Raw genomic sequence first — 22846 nt, 5'->3', positions numbered from 1 at the left:
ATTGCCAATGCTTCCATACATGCTATAACAACACAAGTGGTCAAAGATGCACTAGAACATTATGTGGGAAAAAAATATATTCATACCCAATCAAGATTTTTCAGGCACTTGCATTCAGAAGCATTTTATGAATCAGCACCAGGTTTGCTCCAAAATAAAGCTCATTTTCCCCTACTACCCCTATTTGTTGAGAACAATATTATACATTAAAGATGCATTTACATGAATCATTTTATAGAGAAAATTATTTTAAATTTAAAATTATAATACTTATTTTATGCATAACTTAAAAAACACAGAATTTAAAGACAATACCAGTGAGCACTATCATTCTGTATGACTAAAACACTATCATTCTATATGACTAGCAAACACAATACAAGGCCAAAAGGCAAAATATATACTTTGGCAATCCTATACAAAAGGGGTTCTGTATCAACATTCTTTCATAAAATAAACACAATACATAAAAACTAAACAAGAAAAACCGAATTTTGACAACCTACACAAACTGTGGCATTTCAAATTCAAGGTCTTGTAACTCTTCCATTTGTTTTAGCCTGAGTCCCTGGCACATTGGATTCATGTCAGGCAGGCCAACCTCCTCACAGTTCTCTTGAGGTTCAGCAGCTGGCTTCAAAGCATAAGCTGATGTGCTGTCTGCCTCTGGAACAGATTTCTCCACATGACTCAGGGGAGTAAGAGCTGTGCTAGGAGGCACTGCTGCTGAAGGTGAAGCTGGTCTCTCCTCAGTCCCCCTGACTTTGCTGGTCGGGGTAGGTGGTTTGTAAAATGTTGTCCCGAGATGGGGCTGCAGTATTCTGGGTGCTCTTGCAGGAGCAAGACAGTGAGAATGAGAGGACAGTTTCACTGGTGCCTCTCTTGCTGAACTGGCTGGTGTGTTGGGCTGTGTGGCACCATTGGAATGGTCACCATTAACCTTGATGCTCATTGTCACTTTTTCCTGGAGTATACTTGGCACAATCACTGCACTCATGCCAGTTAAGTTCTTTGGTTCACATTGTTGTCCCTGAGTTTTTTGTGGAATCTGCTGATCAAAACCATTAATTTGGGAGCCAAAACTAGTAGGGGTATCTTTTCTATTAAGTCCTTCAAAGGTAAGATTCTGGCAAAACTTGTCTGAATTGACATTTCCCACATTTCTGCTGTTTTTCTCATTAGGAGAGCTTGCAAGATGGAACCTATCTGCAGGCAAACAGAAACATCTGAACTTGGGGCTTGGCATAGGCCTCTGTATATCATTTGTTGTCACATCAGATTTCAGACTAAGTGGTTTTGTGGTTTTACACATATTGTCCATCTTTTGTGATGATGATTCAAGTTCTCTGTGATCTGAAAAAGAAGAGATTTTTTTTTAACTTCATGAAGTTTGGTTAATAAGGAAGTGTGGTTATTTATGAATGGGCATTCTCTCAAACAACAGAGTCTTACATATTTTTTCCAACATTATTTTCTCAGTCATCTATGCAGGGGAATTAAAAATCCATACAATATTAAAGGCACATTTTTAATTAAAGCATTACTTTTTAAAATTTATCTAAATAGAACAAATAGTCACAAAGCACATAAAATTTAAAAAAAAAAAAAACACTTCCTGTAGTAACTTGTTTTAATATACTACCCATGAATGAATATTTTCTTTGTTAAGACATTCCTGATTTCAACAGGCAGACAATGGTAACTCTAGAACAGTAACACTATTCTGTACACCAAAAAACGCCATGTCCTGAATCCCAAGGACTTTGCCTGTCACTTAATCTGCTTTTCAGCTACATTCTGTCCATACTGAGGGCAAAACACCAAAGAGGACTTGGATGCTCTCCCAGCTGATCCACTAATACATGACAACATCCTCTGGACAAAGGAAGGTTGAAGAGCTGTCAAAATTGCCATTGTGCTACTGGTCCTGGAGACTCCAGATTTACCTCCTTCTCTTTCTCCTCTAGTCTGGTCCCAAGGTCCCTGTTTTCTCACCTAGAACCCTAGCATCTCCCACTCTGTCTTTGCTGCATGTACCCCGGAAGCTCCTGTTGCTAGAAAGGTGCAGCCATCTGGCCATGATCCTCATCTCCCTGCTGAGAAACATCAGACAACTGTGTGCTTTGCCACTGGTCTGATGGCTTTCCAACAGCCCTGTTCATAGCCCACAGTCCTCATCCCTGCCACCTGGTCCTTCTCCCATATCCTTGGGCAGTGGTTTGCAGACAGGTGCACTGCAGCATCACTTGATGATGATCGCAGGTCATCATCTCATCTGACCTCCTTATTCACCTCAGGCTGCTGGCCTCTCTTCCCTGGTTCCCAGGCAGTGCTCATGTAATTTGCTCTCCTAGACCCTTCACCACATTGATGGAAGTGAGCTGAGCCATTGTGGTTGGATGGCAACCACCAGAACATATTTACAGTCCTGCAGAACTTCTAGCACCACTTCTAGCTGCCTGGGTGCTGGCTCAGCTCCTGCTCCAGTTCTGCAAGTAGGGCTAGTGCACTAGCCCTACTTGCCATCTTCTGTCAAGACAAACTCCTATGTGGAGATATGTTGGCATCTGGTATTAATGATCTTCTAAAAAAAGGCTCAGAATTACCTGATATGTAATGAAAATTTCAAATATTTTAAAATTATTTATTGTTATTACTATACCTACCTGGGAATCCAATTTCATTGGACAGTGAAACAAGGTTACATTTAGGAATGACACAGGATGAGGTTCAAATCCTGAATCAACAATAATTTAGGGACATGACCCTTGGCATTATTTACCTTCCTCAGACTGTTAGCTATGGCTTAAAGGAGGCCAAGGTTCATAGCACAGAAGTGCTAAGAAGATGAAATCAGATAAATGGAATCAGTGAGTCCAGTGCTTTTCTTTGCAGAGAGGTAATGGACTGTCTTTGTTTTCATACTTTCTCAGGCTACACTAATTGATATTTCATTAATTTTATATATCAAATTTAACATTTATATATTGAAAAATTCGGATTTAGCTCTACTAAATCAGTAACGAATGAAAGGTTTTCAACCCCCTTACCAGAAACCATTCACTGAAATTAAACGATCAAAAAACTGAACAAAAAGACTGGAGCCAGGAAAATGGAAGACATGTGTGATTAATGTGCTAAAGTTAGGCCACAGGTAAAGGGACACAAAAAACTTTAGGAGTTTATTTTTTTGAGTTTCAGGAGTCCAGTCTTTTTCTGTTTTGACTTTAATTGATGACAAAGAAGTAAAGGTGAAAACAAATCTCAGAAAGAGAACAAAAATAATTTATGAATTTCAAGATATCTTTTTACAAGAAAGAAACAAAGCATGATATTCATTTAAATGACATTCATTAAACTTTCTCAATGGCTAGAAAAGTTAACTAATAAAAGCTTGAAGTTTGAACTTACCTCAACTTAATACACCTTGTTTTTTTTAAAGGATGAGTATTGTAGATGGACACAATATTTTTATCTTTATTTATTTGTTTTATATGGTACTGAGGATCCAACTCATGGCCTCACACATGCCGAGGCAAGTGTTTTACCACTGAGCTACAAGCCCAGCCCTCACCTTGGTTTTTAATCACGACTTCTTGGCAAGGTTTGAAATATGCAAAGATATATGTTACATAACCACTCACCAATGAGACATGCATCCCTTTTTTCCAATGCATTTTGCTTGCATTCTGATTCCTCAAATGATGTAGGCAATTCATAATTTTTAATTTAAATATCTGCAGTGTGGATGTCCTATTGATACAAGAAAAGTTTTAAACTAAAAGCAAAACACATCTCAAAACAAACACTTCAAAGACTATTAACTTGTTAACATAAACATCACAAATTTATTCCAATTCTGTAATGGTCAAAACTCACTTGCTTTGTAGAAAAATACTGTGACTTTGTGGAATGTTCTTTGATATCACGGGTTTGGAAGGAGGGCTTTTATCCACCCAAGGTGCAACAACATCAGTACTAGATGAAACATTTTGTGGCTCTAGGGACCCATTGAAGATCATCTGTGCATTGGTAATGAGGAATTCTACCAACAGGGCCTGATTGGCATATGCAACAAGAGAGGAGGAGATGGTACCAGGAGTGGTTGTAGGCCTGGGCCTCATCAGACAGGGTCCAAATACCACCCCCAAATTTTTTGAGTTCATCAGGTTTTCTTCAGAATGGTCTACAACCCTGAAAAGAAGAACACATAAAGTGTATGAGATTTGCCTAATAGATGTCCTTAATGGTAGTTTACTATGACTTGAGAAGGGTGGAGAAAACTCGGGCTATAGAAGACTACAAAACGTTTGTCAAGGGTCAAGTTTGGTGGGTCTAGGGAAAGAATCCTTTGTTTCATTATGATACTTACCACACACCAAACTGAGTTTCAGAGTACTATATTAGGATAAAATGCATGTAAGTAGAAGGAACTACTGAACTCAGTAGCAGAAGGAAGAAAAACACCTCTAAATATTGCTCCATCATTGTATGTGGGATATACTCCCTGTTTCTTATACTGGAAACTGAAACAGCACTGTCAATTTCTCTCTCACTGCCCAGTTAGTTTTCTTTTTTAAAAAAATAATTTTTACCTAGAGATGGACACAATACCTTTATTTTATTTATTTATTTTTATGCAGTGCTGAGTATCAAACCCAGTGTCTCCCATGTGCTAGGCAAGTGTTCTATCACTAGCCACACTCCCAGCTGCCCACAGCTAGTTTTCTAGCCTAGATGATTCTCTCTCCTGAACATGTCTCTGTTCTATTGCCACTATCAATGTTCTGGTTTTACTTCAAACACTCTCAGCTTGTTATTTCTATGACTATCCAAAGAAATCTTTCTCTGCCTGGTTTAGCTATCAGGATGATACTAGATTCATCTATGGGTAAAAAAACTGTGATATATATATATATATATATATATATATATATATATATATATATATATATATATATATAGTGAATAGGGTAGTTTTGCTATTTGTCTTTCAGAGGATTCATCACTGATGTATAGAAATGCATTTGATTTATGGGCATTAATTTTATATCCTGCTACTTTGCCAAATTCATTTATTATTCTAGAAGTTTTCTGGTGGAGTTTTTTTGGATCCTCCAAGTATAAAATTATGTCGTTGGCAAAGAATGGTAATTTAAGTTCTTCTTTTCCTATTTGTATTCCCTTGAATTTCTTTCACCTAATTGCTCTGGCTAGAGTGGCAAGGATTATGTTGAACAATTTTTAGATGGAATGCTTCCAATTTTTCTTCATTTAGAATGATGTTAGCCTTAGGTTTAGCATAGAGAGCTTTTACTATGTTGAGGTATATTCCTACTACCCCTAGTTTTTCTAATGTTTTGAATATGAAAAGGTACTGTATTTTGTCAAATGCTTTCTCTGCATCAATTGATGTAATCATAGGATTCTTCTCTTTAAGTTTATTGATGTGATGAATTACATTTATTGATTTCTGTATGTTGAACCAACCTTGCATCTCTGGAGTACCCAACTTGATCATGCTGGATTTTTTTTTCATATGTTTTTGTATGTGATTTGCCAGAATTTTATTGAGAATTTTTGCATCTATGTTCATCGGGGATATGGGTCTCAAATTTTCTTTCCTTGATGTGTCTCTGGCTGGTTTGGGTATCAGGGTGATACTAGCTTCACAGAATGTGTTTGGAAGGGATTCCTCCTTTTCTATTTCATGGAATAATTTGAAGCCCTTCAAGATATGAATAGGTAAAAAACTGTGGTATATATACACAATGGACTATTACTCAGCATAACAAGAGAATAAAATAATGGCATTTACAGGTAAATGGATGGAGTTGGTGAATATCATGAAGTAAGCCAATCCCCCAAATTCAAAGGCCAAAATTCTCTCTGATAAATAAATGTTGATACATAATTGGGTCTCTGGGGATGGAAGAACATTGATTGGGCTCAGGATAGGGAAGGAAGAGGAGGGGTATGGGGTAAGAAAGATGGTGGAATGAGAAAGACAAACATCATTACCCTAAGTACATGTATGACAGCACATGTGTTATGACTCTACATCATGTACAGAGAAATGAAAATTTGTGCTCCATTTGTGTACAATGGATTGAGAAGCACTCTGCTGTCATGTATAACTGATTTGAACTAATAATTTTTTTAAAAAATTATTTTATTTATTTATTTCTATGTGGGGCTGATGTTCGAACCCAGGGCCTTGCACATGCTGTACTGCTGAGGCACAATTCCAGCCACAACAAATAAATTTTTAAAAAAAATTTAAAAAGGAGATCTTAATTGCTGTCAGAAAGGTCTACCAGGCAAATCTGAATATGTGAAATTCCTGATTCCAAGTTCTTCAGTGGGTATAGAAACAACATGGTCAACTCATCTGCCAGGGAGGTAAGATTTTTTATCAAGTCTCTAGGAAGGGTAGCACAGTTCCTGCTACTGCTTGCTATATTGTAGCCTAATGAAATCATATTTTCTAAATGCAAAATGCTTTCTTGTGTCTCCATGTCGGTTTCTCTCTGCCTCATATGCTATTCTGCACATTCTCTACCAAATCAGCACTCAGTTCTTAAAATCAGACACAAGGCCTTTTGCCTCTTCTGCTCTATCCCTACCCCCAAAACTTCCTCTGCATGCCTACAAGCTGTACACAGCTACTAGAAAAAAGGATGATGGTGAACTGCGGTTATGTACAGATCTGTACCCCAAGAGGATAAGGCCACAAAGAGCAGAAAACCTATGTTTCCATCCTAGTTTCACCAGCCAGAGCCTGGCACTCAGAAAGCATCTGAGGGAACCATGTTTGCTGCATGAACATATATTCAATGTATCCCTCTCCCAACACATAATAAGAACATCCTAAAAATCATTTTGAACATCGTAACACAACAATATAAATGTACTGAATACTATTGCCCTGTTCAATTAAAAATGGCTAAGATGGTATAAAAATTCTTACCTTTTAAGATGGATGATAAGGTAATGTAGAGTGTTAAAATTGGACGGTGGCAAGTGTCTTAGAAGGTCCTTGGTTTTGAGAAGAATTTGGTTGATTTCCATACACATATTTGGAGATGTGTTGTCTTCAGAGTTGTCCCTTTTGGTGTCCTGTTCTTGGTTAATATGTTGGATGACATTTGCAAGCTCCATAAATTCCTGGTACCATTGGAATAAAACCAATGGTTCTGGTAGCTAAAGAAACAAAATTATATTAAAAATACCTTTGGGGTGAGGTTGTGGCTCAGAGGTAGAGTGTTTGCCTAGCACATGCGGGGACCTGGGTTTGATCCTCAGCACCACATAAAAATGAATAAATAAAATAAAGGTATTGCATCCCGCTACAACCAAAAAATAAATATTTTGAAAAAATCTTCTGCCTGTTTTCTTTGTTAAAGTCAACTATAAGTGAGAGTTACTCAATTAATTTAGCATGCCCCTTTAGATTAACAAAATCTAAAGTCAATCTGTATTTATTGACATCATTTTCAGTACTGGAGATTGAACCTAGGACCTCACGCATGCTATGTAAGCACTCTAGTACTGAGCTTCATCCCTGCCCATAAAATAAAATATATATGTTTGGTAGAGAAGTGACTTAGAAAGCAAATCAAAATCTTGACTATAAATTATATTTATGTTAATAACAAATTAATAGATAATGAGTGAAATTCTAAACTTTAAATGAAGTTTAAGCTTTAAGCTTCATTATGGGATTTTAAAACTCTTCATCTCTATCCTAAACACATTATATTCACATCTGCCCCCCAAATAGCATAATCTTCAGCTGTTTTACTGGAACAAACATAGAATAATGAACAAAACCTATAAAAATTAATCAGAAACCCATGGATTTTATGAGTAAGGGGTAAAAATATCAAAGTTCTAAAGAGCACAGATTTTACTTGGGCAAGAATGAAGATCAGCACAAGATAATATGACCTACAAAAACATACTGTCAACATCTCATGAAACTTTAAAACAGGCTGATTTGCCATGAATAGATCAAAAGAACAAGTTCTTACAACAAATATCCACTGCCATAATGAATTTCAATGTTTCTACTGATCTACAATAGAAAATTCAGTGAACCGTTAGCTACCTGATGTCCTATAATATCCGTGGGTAGTTAGGGTGTTGCCCTGTGATCAGTTTCTATCTTCACCACTCTTGGATCTGAAGCAAGACACTTCACCTCTTGGAGCTTTAGGTCAATGAGTCAGATAAAGGCTACTCTCTAACAATATTGCAAGAATTGAGCACACTATCCCAAATGAAAGTCTTAGACATACAAAATTCCTCAACAGAATGCAAGTTTATTGTATTGGACCCAATTCATCTCCTCTCCCTAACTGACTAAACAAGATTAAGGATGACACATTATGAGACTTCCAGTCATTCAAAGGTATCAACCTCCATTTCTCAGTTGAGGGGTCTGTAGAATGTGATTAAAGGGTTATCAATGCTTTCCTGGGCTAACCTTATAGATCCAGCAATTTATACTTAATTTCTTTCCCTCCTGCAATTCCACTAAAATACAGTAGGCTCATAAGGACTAGGAAAATAGAGAAAACAAAAAGCAACAATTCACAAGTAGAAGAGCAGATGAATAAGTCCTGAAGCAGCATTTCCAAGAGAACTGACCCTTTGTCACTCAACATGATTTTCAGAATCCTAAAGGGACATGGATGATCATTACCAGGTTCTTTGATCTTGGGATAGGTTACAGGTGGGCCAGCTGAGAAAGCTTAGCTCTCTATAGAATCCTGTCTCCACTCCATGTACTAGAGCAATCTTCTTCCTAAAACTCTGGAAAATTTTTCTCTGGGCAATGGGATACAGAGGCTCTCTGAATTGAAGCATTGCCAAACATAAGGAACAGAGAGGTAACTGTCTTCAAATGGGGATATGTTGGCTATATACACACTGAAAGCACAGATCCTACAGTCTTAGTAACCCTGGCTCCCACAGTATTGGTACTGTATCTCTAGGCAAGGAAAAAACCCTTTCCTAGGGGACTGGGGTTGTGGCTCATGGTAGTGCAATCATCTGGCATGTGTGAGGCACTAGGTTTGATCCACAGCACCGACATAAAAATAAATAAATCAATTAAAAGTATTGTGTGCATCTACAATTTAAAAAAAAAAAATGCCTTCCCAAGAAGATCACACCAGTGCTAGAACAGGAAACTAGAGACATGTAGTTAGGCATATACCAAACAGTCCATCTAGACCACTTTATAGTAAAGTTCAAAGTTTTTAAAAAGCCTTGATGTGTTCAAGTGCTTCCAAAGTGATTTCAAGTCCAAACTCTAATATATCTAGGCACCATGAAAGACAAAAATCAAAATGGGTAGAAAAAGAACAAATTGAAAATGTAAAATGATGCTATCAATATGCTGTCAACTAGTCAGATATGGTGAAAGAGCACTGGAAATGCAGCTGATCTAAATTGAGATGTGCTATAAATGAAAAATAGATACCAGATTTCAAAGAAGAAGAGCTGCAATACAAATAAATAAATAAACAAAATACCTCATAATTTGAAAAACTAGATATTCAAAATGTTTAATGATATATTAAAATTCACTCCACTTTATTTTTAATTTTTATGTTGCTATAGAAAATTTAATGTTATATATGAGGGTCACATTGTATTTCTACAGAGGTTAGAGGCCAAATAGAGAAAAAAAAAAACCCTTAATGAGAAAAATCTATGAATATCCACAATAAAAGAGCATCATATAATCATTTAAAAAATGTTACCAAAAGAATAGAAAATCAGACTTCTTGAATATTAAAACATGATCTCACAAATGGAGTAATTTACTTATTCAAGAAGAAAAAGACAAGGAACTGTCTTAGAAAGTTTTTGAAGAAAAAAAGAACAATAAAGAAAAGGTAAGGAAACTGGAGAACAAGTATGCTTGCCAAGCAAGTGCAAGACCCTGAATTTTTAATCCCCACGAGTACAAATAACAAATTTATAAATATTTATATGTGTGTTTGTGTATGTGTACACACACACATCTCCAAACAAGAGCTTCAAGTACAAGGGTGGGAGAATGGCAATAAAAATCAGGAAAAGTTCCAAGAACTAATGTGCTCACAACTGACGGAGCTCATGGAGTGGCCAGAATACTGGATGGAAATATATCCACATCAAAGTACATCATTATAATATCTTAGAATAATGAGGGGGGTGATGACATAGTCTATACCAATGAAAAATATGAAATATAAAATATTTTTGCTCTTTGCATTTGATGGTAGGTTTAGAATAAAACTTTTACCTGGTGAAGGTAAAATTTTAACACTTCACAGATGTGAAGAAAATTCGGACAGATCTACTAAATGCCTTCCGTTTTCCAGAGCTTGACACAGTATTGCGATTTTTGCCTTGTTGCCACTGACTCGATAAATTCCCTTGAAGAGAAAAGAAAAACAGAATGCAATATTTTACTTTAGTACAAAAAGCTAAATGCAGACATCTAGACAGAATTGATGTATCTACTTCAATTTTTATTAGTATTTAAAAAATACAAGTTGAAGTCAAATAAATTAACATTTTCCAAATAAATGTGAATAAATTTAGTTATTACAAATGGAGAGTGCTGATTTTCTTAAAATCTCTTTTTCATTAAAACAAATCACAAAGGCATTTATGTTTTTAGAGTTTTAAGAGTAAACAACATACTTGTAAACACAAGACAGTCTTTTCAATTTCTAAAGTACACATTTTGATTATGAAAGGAATGCCATCTGGCTCCTTTTTGGCAACACAGGACAATTCTGCTCCAAATAAGTGTATTTTCCCCCGAAGTTTCCGATGTCGGCAAACGATGGTTAAGTTTGCCATGCAGTTTTTATGGCAGACAAGAAGACACTATAAGAAAATGATATTTGAAAACTGATTGACTCACCTTAAAATTATTCACAACTAAGCAAAATACAGGCTGACTAATAATGACAAAAATAAGTTAAAAAGTACTATTTGTGGTTTGTGAATTACATTTAACAAGACAAGTATAGAAATAAACTGTGGGACTTTAATAAACATGTACTGGCAAGCCAGGTGTGATGGCATATGCCCATGATTCCAGCTACTTGAGGGGTTGACACAGGAATTTCACAAGTTGAAGGCCAGACCAATCTAGCAAGAACCCATTTCAAAACACAATTTTAAGAAAGGGTAGATGGGCTGGGGATGTGGCTCAAGCTGTAATGCGCTCGCCTGGTGTGTGCAGGGCGCTGGGTTCGATCCTCAGCACTACATAAAAATTAAATTTAAAAAAAGATATTGTGTCCACCGAAAACTGAAAAATAAATATTTAAAAAATCTCTCTGTCTCTCTCTGTCTCTCTGTCTCTCTCTCTCTCTCTCTCTCCCTCTCTCTCTCTCTCCCCTTCCTCTCTCTTTCTCTTCTCTCTCTCTAAAAATATGGCATGTGCAAGACCCTGAATTTAGTTCCCAGGAGTACAAACAACAAATTTATATATATATTTAAATGTGTGTTTGTGCGTGGACACACACATCTCTAAATAAGTAAAATCATAACAAAAAAGTATATAGCAAAAGAAAAAATTGTGATTCCAAAAAGGTCTTACCTCTTCGCATTTAAGACCTCCAAATATGACAATGCGTTCACAGTATCTACATCTTGCTGGAAATCTCCATTTTCTGAACTTATGGGTGGCAGCTGCTTTTGCCATTAGTGATTGCTGAAATGTTCCAAGGGAGCAGGGTCCTAACAACAGAAATGTTAGTATGTAAGAAGCGTAAAATGACAAAATCATATATCACATGATATTGTACTTGGAATAATTTTTAGACTTTGAGATTACTTACATATTACAAAAAACTATTATTTTGAATTTCTAACATAAAAAAGCATCTCATTTATTGATCTCTTATAAAACACACGTTTTTTTCTTTTTTTAATTTACTTATGACAGTGGAATGCATTACAATTCATATTACACGTATAGAGCACAATAGTTCACATCTCTGGTCATATACAAAGTATATTCATACCAATTCGTGTCTTCATACATGTATTTGGCATAATGATGACCTTCTCATTCCACCATCATTTCTAACCCCATGTTCTCTCCCTTCCCCTCCCACCCCTCTGCTCCAGAGTCCTCCTTTGTTCCCCCTCCCTACCCCATTATGAATCAGCCTCCTTATATCAGAGAGAACATTTGGCATTTGTTTCTTTGGGCTTGCCTAGCTTCACTGAGCATTATCTTCTCCAACACCATCCATTTATCTGAAAATGCCATAATTTTATTCTCTTTTATTGCTGAGTATATAGGATTTTGGAAGAACCCTGCACGTTTTTATGCAGAAATTAACAAGTTGATTCTAAAGTTTATATGAAAATGTTAAAGATATAGGAGAGCCAAAGAAATTTTAGAGAATCTAGACTGCTTGACTTTACAATTCACTGTAGAGCTACAGGATTCAAGACAGTGTGATATTGGCCTAGGAAGAGACATGCAAATCAACAGAATAAAACAGAATTTAAAGTAGACTCTCTTGTATTTAGTGAAGCTATTTCTTTTTTTTTAATTGATTTAATTTTTAAAAAAAATACATGACAACACTGGAATGCATTTCAATTCTTGTTACACATATAGAGCACAATTTTTTGTATCTCTGGGTATAAAGTATGTTCACGTCAGTTTATGCCATTATATATGTACTATATTTTTTGCATTACAATTCTTAATACACATATATACCAATTTTTCATATCTCTGTTTGTATATAAGGTATGTTGACACCCATTTCAAGTCTTCATATATGTACTTTGTATAATGATGTCCATCACATTCCATCATCCTTGCTAATCCCCTTCCCCCTCCCTTTCTCTCCCATTCTTTCCTAGAATTAATCTCATCCTGCCATGCTGTTCCTCCTAACCCAACTATGAGTCACCACACTTATATGAGAGAAAACATTTGGCATTGTTTTTTAGGGATTGGATGACTTCATTTAGCATTATCTTCTCCAACACCATCCATTTACCTGCAAATGCCATGATTTTGTTCTTTTTTCATGCTGAGTAGTATTCCATTGTGTATAAATGCCACATTTTTTTTTATTCATTCATCCACTGAAGGACATCTAGGTTGGCTCCACAGTTTAGCTATTGTGAATTGTGCTGCTATAAACATTGATGTGGCTGTGTCCCTGTAGTATGCTGTTTTTAAGTCCTTTGGGTAAAGTGAGAGAAAAGGAATAGCTGGATCAAATGGTGGTTCCATTCCCAGATTTCCAAGGAATCTCCATACTGCTTTCCCAACTGGCTCCACCAATTTGCAGTCCAACCAGCAATGTATGAGTGTACCTTTTCTCCACATCCTCGCCAACACTTGTTTTTGTTTGTCTTCATAATAGCTGCCATTCTGACTGGAGTAAGATGATATCTTAGAGTAGTTTTGATTTGCATTTCTCTGCTTGCTAGAGGTGATGAGCATGTTTTCATATATTTGTTGATTGATTTTATATTCTCTTCTGAGAAGTGTCAGGTCAGGTCCTTGGCCCATTTACTGATTATTTGTTTTTTTGGTGCTTAGGTTCTTGAGTTGTTTATATACCCTAGAGATCTGTGCTCTATCTAATGTGTGAAGGGTAAAAATTTGCTCCCAGGGTGTAGGCTCTCTGTTCACCTCACAGATTGTTTCTTTTGCTGAGAACAAACTTTTCATTTGAATCCACCTCATTTATTGATTCTTGTTTTTAATTCTTGTGCTATAGGAGTCTTATTAAGGAAGTTGGGGCCTAATCCCACATAATGAAGATTAGGGCCTTTTTTTCATCTATTAGATTCAGAGTCTCTTGTTTAATTCCTAGGTCCTTGATCTATTTTGAGTTAAATTTTGTGCATGGTGAGAGATAGGGGTTCAATTTTATTTTTTGCATATGTATTTCCAGTTTTCCCAGCACCATTTGTTGAATATGCTCTCTTGTCTCCAGTGAATACTTTTGGCTCCTTTGTCTACAGTAAGGTAATTGAAATTTTGTGGGTTAGTCTCTGTGTCCTCTATTCTGTACCATTGCTCTACCAGTCTGTTTTGGTGCCAATACCATGCTGTTTTTGTTACTATTGCTCTGTAGTATAGTTTAAGGTCTCGTATAGTGATACCACCTGCTTCGTTCTTCCTGCTTAGAATTCCTTTAGCTATTCTGGATCCTTTATTTTTCCAGATGAATTTCATGATTGCTTTTTTCTATTTCAATGAGGAATGCCATTGGGATTTTGATGGGAATTGTGTTAAACCTGTATTGTGCTTTTAGTAATATGGTCATTTGATAATATTAAGTCTGCCTATGCATAAGCAAGGTAGATCTTTCCATCGTCTAAGGTTTTTTTTTTTTTTTTTTTTTTTTTTTCATTTCTCTTTTTAGGGTTCTGTTGATTTCATTGTATAGTTATTTCACTTCTTTTGTTGATTCTCAAGTATCTTATTTTTTTTCAGGATATTGTGAATGGGGAGTTTTCCTCATTTCCTGCTAAGAGGATTTGTCACTGATATACAGAATTGCTTTTGATTTATGGGTGTTCACTTTATATTCTGCTACTTTGTTGAATTCATATACTATTTCTTGAAGTTTTCTGGTGGATTTTTTTTGGGGGGTCTTCCAATTATAGAATCATATCATCAACAAATAGTGCTAGTTTAAGTTCTTCTTTTCCTATATTTATTCCTGTAATTTCTTTCATCTGTCTAATTGATCTGGCCAGTGTTTCAAGAACTATGTTGAACAGAAGTGGTCAGAGAGGGCATCCCTGACTTGTTTCAGATTTTAGAGGGAATGCTTTCAATTGTTCTCCCTTTAGAAAGATATTGGCCTGAGGCTTAGCATAGACAGCCTTTATAATGTTGAGATATGTTCCTGTTATCCCTGGTTTTTTTCTCAACATTATAAAGGGGTGGTATCTTTTGTCAAATGCTTTTCTGTAGCTATCAAGATGATCATATGATTCTTATCTGTAAGTCGATTGATGTGATGAATTACATTTATTGATTTCTGTTTGATGAAACAACCTTACATCCCTGGGATCAATCCCACTTGATCATGGTGCACAATCTTTAGGATATGTTTTTATATTGGATTTGCCAGAATTTTATTGAAGATTTTTGCATCTATGTTCATTAGAGATATTGATCTGAAGGTTTCTTTCTTTGAAATGTTTTTGTCCAGTTTTGGAATCAGGGTGATATTGGCCCCATAGAATGAGTTTGGAAGTACTCTCTCTTTTTTCTATTTCCTGAAATACATTGAAGAGGGTTGGTATTAGTTCTTCTTTAAAGATCTTGTAGAATTCAGCTGTGTAGCCATCCAGTCTTGGGATTTTCTTGATTAGTATTGTTTCGATGGTTTCTTCTATTTCCTCACTGGATATTGGTCTGTTTAAGTTGTGTATATCTTCCTGAGTCAATCTGGGCAGATCATATGACTGAAGGAATTTTTCAATGCCTTCACTGTCTTCTATTTTATTAGAGGATAAGGTTTCAAAATAATGTCTAATTATCTTCTTTATTTCTGTAGGGTCTGTTGTGTTATTGCCTTTTTCATCACATATGCTAGTAATTTGAGTTCTCTCTCTCTCCTTCTCTTCCTTAGCATGGCGTGTCAATTTTATTTATTTTTTCAAAGAACCAACATTTAGTTTTGTCAATTGTTTCAATTGTCTCTTTGGTTTTGATTTCATTGATTTCAGCTCTGATTTTAATTATTTGTTGCCTTCAACTGCTTTTGCTGCTGATTTGTTCTTTTTCAAGGGCTTTGAGGTGTAGTGTGAGGTCATTTACTTGTTGACTTTTTCTTCTTTTAAGAAATGAACTCCATGCAATGAATTTTCCTCTTAGTACTGTTTTCATAGTGTCCCAGAGATTTTGATATGTTGTGTCTGTGTTCTCATTTACCTCTAAGGATTTTTTAGTCTCCACCTTGATGTATTATGCAAATCCATTGTTCATTCAGCAACATATTGTTCAGTGTCCATGTAATGCAGAATTTTTTAATCTTTAGTTTGTTGTTTATTGCCAATTTCATTCCATTATGATCTGATAAAATGCATGGAAATACCTCTACTCCTTTGTATTTGCTAAGCGTTGCCCTGTGGCACAGTATATGGTCTATTTTTTTAAAAAAATCCATGGGCTGCTGAGAAGAAAGCTTATCTGCTTGATGCTGGTTGATGTATTCTATTTATGTCAGTTAAGTCTAAGATATTGTGTTATTGAACTCTATAGTTTCTTTATTTAACTTTAGTTTGGAAGATCTGTCTAGTGGTGAAAGAGGTGGGTTAAAGTCACCCAAGATTATTGTGCTGGGAGGTCAATTTGACTCTTGAATTTGAGAAGAGTTTGTTGGATGAACATAGCTGCACCATTGTTTGTGGCATATATATTTATGATTGTTATGTCTTGTTGGTGTATGGTTCCCTTGAACAGTATGTAATGTCAAACTTTATCCCTTTTGATTAGCTTTGGCTGAAGTCTACTTAATTTGATATGAGTATGGAGACCCCTGCTTGCTTCCTCACTCTATGTGAGTGGTATGATTATCCCAACCTTTTACCTTCAGTCTGTGTATGTCTTTTCCTATCAAATGAGTACCCTGTAGGCATCATATTCTTGGATCTTTTTTTAAAATCCAATCTGCTAGCCTATGTCTTTTGATTGGTGAGTTTCAGCCATTAACATTTAGGGTGACTATTGAGATATGGTTTGTATTTCCAGTCATATTTGTTGATTTTTGTTACTTAATGTGACTTGTTTTCCTCTTTGATTAGTTTTTTTTCTTTTAGTGTACTACCTCCTTCTGCTGGTTATCATTGTTGTTTTTCATTTCCTCTTCGTGAAATATTTTGCCAAGGATGTGTTTTAGTGTCGGTTTTCTAGCTATAAATTCTTTTAACTTTTGTTTATCATGGAAAGTTTTATTTCATCTTCAAATCTGAAGCTTAGTTTGGCTGGATACAAGATTCTTGGTTGGAACCCATTATCTTTCCGACTTGAAATATGTTGTTCCAGGATCTTCTAGCTCTCAGGGAATGTGTTGAAAAATCTGTTGTTATGCTAATTGGTTTACCCCTATAAGTAATCTGATTCCATTCTCTTGTGGCTTTTAAAATTCTCTCCTATTTCTGTATATTGAGCATTTTCATTATAATGTCTCTTGGTGTGGATCTGTTATGTTTGCACATTTGGTGTCCTGTAGGCTTCTTGGATTTGGATTTCCATTTCATACTTCATGTCTGGAAGTATTTCTGATATTATTTCATTGAATAGATGGCTCATTCCTTTGGTTTGGAACTCTGTGCCTTCCTGTATCCCAATGACTCTTAAATTTGGTCTTTTTATGCTATGCCATATTTCTGGGATTTTCTTCTCATGGTTTCTTATCATTTTTGCTGTGCTGTCTACATTCTTTTCAAGATGATATACTTTGTCTTTGTGGTCTGATGTCCTATCTTCTAAGTTGTATACTCTGCTGGTGATGCTCTCATTTGTGTTTTAATATATTTTAATTTTAAAATATATAATATATATTTTATATATATATATATATATATATATATATATATATATATATATATATATATATATATCCTCAATCCTCAATCTCCCTGTAGAGGTCATCTTTTGCTTCTTGGATTTGTTTATGTAGCTCATTGTCAAAGTGATCTTTCACTGTCTGTATTTGTTGTCTAATGTCTTCTGTGAGATTCCAAAACATCTGAATAATGTAAATCCCAAAATCTTTCTCTGTCATTTTTTCTGCTGTTTCTGATAATTCTTCTAATGATGCATTGTCTTCAATTGTTTGTGGTATTTTCTTCCCTTGTCTTTACTTGTTGCTGGTATTTCTTTCCTGCTCTGTGGGACTGGAGTGTTATTCTTTTTACCCTATAGATTTGTAGTGCTCTTGTATATTCCAAGATCCCTTCTTTGTGGGGAAGGATACTGTTGACAGTTCCCAATATCAACAATACATCACCTATGTGTAAGTTACTGCTATTAAGACATTTATAGTTAGTCTCAATCTCTAGTATTGTTGGATTCAATTATAATTTAAAATATAATCAGTAGTTTCATAGAAGATGTACACTTTCTTCTGGTGGTGGACAGAGAACTGGAGGTCAGGTATCTGACCTTATGTTAAGGGTGAAAGATGTGAGGGCAATGGATTAATAAAACTTAGGAAACTTGGAGGAGAACTCTAATCAAGAGGGTTAGTAGCAGGGGAATAGACAGGAGGTAATTTAGTGGAGACAAGTATGTGGGAGGACAGTAGAATGCATAAAAACAAACACATATATGTGTTTAGAAAATTACAAGAAGTAAAAATAGTAAAAATTAGGAGGTTGAAAGAGAAAGAGAGGGAGGAAGAAAAATAAAAAGGAAGCAAAAAAGAGAAAAAAGAGAGAGAGAAATAAAAAAAGAGTGGTGGCTTATGCAATTCCTTTTTATTATATTATTCTGGTCACTCAGTTCTATTTCATGCAGAGTTCTTGGTTTCACATATGTTGGGGTTGTGAGGACCAGAGGAGGAGGGGTAGAGGAGAAAGAAAGAGGATAAAATGGAAGAGAAGAAAACAAAAAAACAAAACAAACAAACAACAAAATACTCTCAGAGTTCCCTTTTCTTCAGTTCTCTTTCAGTAGGTGGAGTTGTCTATTCCAAGCTTGGTTCTCTGCCCTCAGGGTGGTGTAGGTAACCAGTGTGAGAAGACTAAAGCTCTGCCTCTCTTATCTGGGTTCCCTAATCTTGGTCTCTCTCAGTTTTTCCTGGGTTTTAGGCCCCTCCCCTCTCTTGCTTATCAGGTCTCAGCTGGGGGACCTCATGCCCTCCACCTTAGGATAGCACCAGGTGGGCAGTGTCCTGGTGGCACTGCGCTCTTTTTCAACTGAGAGCTGATTTTGTGCTGATAGTGTCTATACAGAGTTATCACAGCTGGGGGAGGGGATTTGGAACCCAGGTACCTGTTCAGTCACAGATCCGGCTGGTAACCACACCCACCAAAGATGGTGAGAAAGGTCGAGTCAGTCCTTTTCCCAGTCGGGGTGTCTGGTGAGGTGGGGGGAGCTGGGATGTCCTCGTGCTGTGCCTAGAATGCGGTCTGGGGACCTGCGTGGGAGCACAGCCACTCTGCTGAGGTGCTGAGTTGGTGTCTCTGTTCCCCCACTTGAGAGTCGCGCCTGTGCTCAAGCTGTAGGCTTTGGGACGGAAGCCTGGAGTCTCACCTGAACAGAGAGGCTCTGAGTTCTGCTTGGTGTTCACAGCTCTGGTGGATTCTGTGAAAATCCGCTGGATGGTGTCCTGTCACATGCGCTGAGATGTTGTGTTCCCTCAAGGCAAGACCCTGAGCAGGAGAAGCCACCTGATAGCTTTCTCTGATTCAGGCACAGAGCAGCTTGAAGCAGGATCTCCTCTACTCTGCCCCTTGGATCCCAGTCAACTGGTTTCTGACAGAGATGCCAAAGTAATTCCGTGGTCTTTCAATAAATGGTGCTGAAATAACAGATATCCATAATGTGAGGGTTGAACCTCAAACCTTATTTCAGTCAACTCTAAAATGAACAGGAACCACACAACTAAACATACAACCTAACACTATCCTTCTTTGAATTCAGGGTTATGAAGGGCAGCTGCCTATTTTTATAAATAAAGGATGTTTTAGGAACACAGCCATGTTGATGTATTGTGTATAATTGTTTTTAAGGATTATTAATTATAATGGTAGTAGAGATAAAAGACTGTTCAGGTGTTGATAATTTTTGAAACTGAGGTGGTATACACAGAGTTCAAATACTGTTTGGCCTACTTTGATGCCTGTTTGAAATTTCCCATAAGAAAAACTTGTTTTTGTTTTTTTAGTCTACCTTCCGATCTACTCTGGGCTATCTCAAGACCATCCCCATAAGCTCCATCACTCTCCTTCCCATTTCTCTCCAGCAAGGCTCAACCAAGCCTAGAGTCCCCTGAATGTCCTGTAGAAGCCAGCCATTCATTCTAACATGCTAAGCACAAATGTGACATCATGGTGGTACTCAATGAATATTAGAGAAATATATTATAAGTAAAATTATGGAAGGTTCTGTCTGCATACACCCTGAAGTTGAAACTGAACTTACTCTTCCCTAACACTTCTATAAACATGTTAATTAGCTCCTACCTCTTCCTTTCAAAGGAAGACTATGGGGCTAGACTGTAGTTCAGTGGTAGAGTGCTTGCCTAGCATGCCTGAAGCCCTGGTTCAATATGTAACACCACAACAAATAAAATAAAAAGGAAGACTGTGACATTTGAAAACTTTCTCAGCAATACACCCTGAAACTTTCTTCAAGAAAAATAAAACTCTTATCAAGGGAGGCATTATTGCCGAATATCTGCTCTATGAACAAGGTGGCTCATTTCCTTATCACGTAATAATAAAGACAATTAAAAAAACACATACCACTTTCCACAGAAAAGACCAGAATGTGCTCCCAACCTTTATCAATCCCCTGGATTCTTTACACCCATGAATTATCTTTATGTGTGTGGCTCATCACCATGATGAAAGTGAATGGGAAATTAAAAAGAAACAGGAAACCAACTACTCTTCAAAGCTTCAAAGCAGAGCTATTGTCTGTGACTTGTTGTCTCAAATCAAGTGGTTCTGGCTTGATTTGAGACACCTGCACATTCTGGCCACCTACACAGCTCTCTTTCAGATTCCTCAGTGGCTCTGAGCACATGGCTGCACTGTCAAAGCAGTGAGATCCTGGTAGACATTAGAGATAACCAGAAATTCTGTGCAGAAAGCCTCCCCACTTCTGTGCTTATTAAAGTTACCCTTTACTTTCAAGCTCACACAAAAATATCACTTCATTCCCTCCATTGAAAATAATCATTCCTTTGGCTCTAGTTTTTGGTTATTGTATTCTGCCACTCATTAAATGGAAATGTTCTACAGGGACTCTGTCTAGCATGAAGTGAGATCCTGCTAAATTTTCAGAGTGAATGCTGAATAAATTATAATAGATAGGAATCAAAATCCTTCCAGAATCCCTTCTGAGAATCATCTTTGTTCAATGGTAGTACTAACCCCCTGGGACAAAGAGCAGTTGTAATCACCCACATTCCTAGGTCAAGGGCTTTTACAGGTGGGAGGTGAAGGCAATGATAATTGAGAGGTTGTTCTATTTTCGGGAGGTGGAGTGGGCTAGTGTTACCCTACATTCACTGAATAGTGATTCTTCAACTCAGCCAAACTTCAATATCCTGCCAACTTGGGGGGTGAAACTTTTCTACCTGGGCCCATTGGGATTTCTTCCAATTCAGTCTGAAAGGTTTTATCAAAATCATGAGACCAGAGCTATAGGTATTGTCAACCTAAGGAGACTTAAGTGTCACTGTTCCTCACTTGCACAGTTCTTACAATAAGGTAGCATTTCTAAGTAGGCATTTCTGGCAAACTGCATAAAGAACTCACTGCAGGGAAAAGGATCTAAATTTCAAAGACACACATGTATATATGTATAATGTGCTGTGATTTATTTACTCATCCTAAATACTCACCTTCAAATATAATTTTGAATTCTTTTTCATGAAGAGGGAGACCCCTACACCCAAACTCAATAAGGAGGTGAAGTGAACCAAAAGAGGAAAAGAACAAAACTGATATAGAACAAAAAGCTGCCTGCTGTTTAGAAATGGTCTTGGAATATTCACAAAACACCTAACACTCCTCCCTTCCCCCAAAAAATCCAAAGAACTCAGTGGATGTCAAAGATCCAAATGACTCAGTGTGGAACCCTATCCTTGGTCTCTAAGGCAGGGACAGTAGTGAAAAAGTGAAATAAACCAGCACCTGTCTGACTCAAAGGAAAGGACAGTCCTGGTCCACTTGGTTTCCACAGAAGGGGGGCGACTTCTGGAACACCAGATTTTTATCACCGACAGGGTCTTGGGGCATCCTGGCCACATACTCACAGGGACATACTCTCCTTGTAGCAGTTGGGATCTCCCGGCTTATCAATTCCAATTTAGACCCTAATTTTCTGTGCTAAGGTCATGGTTGAAAAAAGGTGAATGGAAACAGAAGGGATAGTAATAAGGGAAGGACAGAGAAGAGGTAGGATAGAGATGCAACAGAGGGGGCACGCAGAAAGAAAGACAAGGAGAGTGTCCCTGCACCTTTAGGCCCCCCTCCCCTCCCCAAAGTAGTCATCAACCAAGGCCTAGATGAGGTGAAGTGGGTAAAGAAAAAGTGAAAAGGGAACAGCACTTGTTAGTTTCTTTACCTAGGTACTCATCAGAATGAAATTTCAGGAAATGTCAGGACACTTACAAAAAGATCCCAGTGGGAAAGATGATTGTGAAGACCCGAAAACCAAGAAGGAAAAGTCAAGTTAACCCGTGAGTATCCTGAGTATCACGAGTATCGCTCTGGTCCGCAGCTGCCGCAGCCTCGTCGTCCTGCTCCAACTGCTCACTGATCACCAAGGACCACAGTGTTCCGGTTTCCATGGTGCCCGCTCCTGACGTCTACCGCTCCTGGGCGCCCATCCCAAGGTTCCATCCTCCCGGAAGACCCCGCCCCGCCCGCAGCCGCCTCCCCTCCGGGACCACCGCGTGACCCTGTGGCGCCCTGACCCTGGATTGCAATTGGTCAGCAGCCATCTCTGCAGTCCCCAGCCCAATGCAGCACCAGAGTGATCACCTCCATCCCATACTCATCCACGAGCTTCCTCCAGCGTCCAGGACTCAGACTCCAGCCTAATGCATGGCGAGAGAGGGCTGGAGCTCGCTGCCTCCATCCCCACGCATGG

General features: G+C 37.4%; 1 protein-coding gene across 1 annotated transcript; it reads right to left on the bottom strand.

Annotated features, from left to right (window-relative positions):
- Positions 1 to 502: 502 nt before the first annotated feature.
- LOC139707378 (rho GTPase-activating protein 29-like) lies at positions 503 to 22544 on the bottom strand. Its single transcript, XM_071618616.1, is given in 12 exon segments — positions 503 to 1353; positions 3645 to 3753; positions 3880 to 3920; positions 3923 to 4194; positions 6971 to 7203; positions 10301 to 10331; positions 10333 to 10433; positions 10705 to 10893; positions 11615 to 11754; positions 19274 to 19349; positions 20732 to 20796; positions 22454 to 22544. Coding segments are annotated over 12 exon segments (2199 nt in total).
- Positions 22545 to 22846: the final 302 nt, after the last annotated feature.

Source organism: Marmota flaviventris, chromosome 10 (assembly GCF_047511675.1).
Source record: "Marmota flaviventris isolate mMarFla1 chromosome 10, mMarFla1.hap1, whole genome shotgun sequence".
Taxonomy (NCBI): Eukaryota; Metazoa; Chordata; class Mammalia; order Rodentia; family Sciuridae; genus Marmota; species Marmota flaviventris.
The sequence above is the reverse complement of the archived record's forward strand: the minus strand, read 5'-3'. Positions and strand labels throughout refer to the sequence as shown.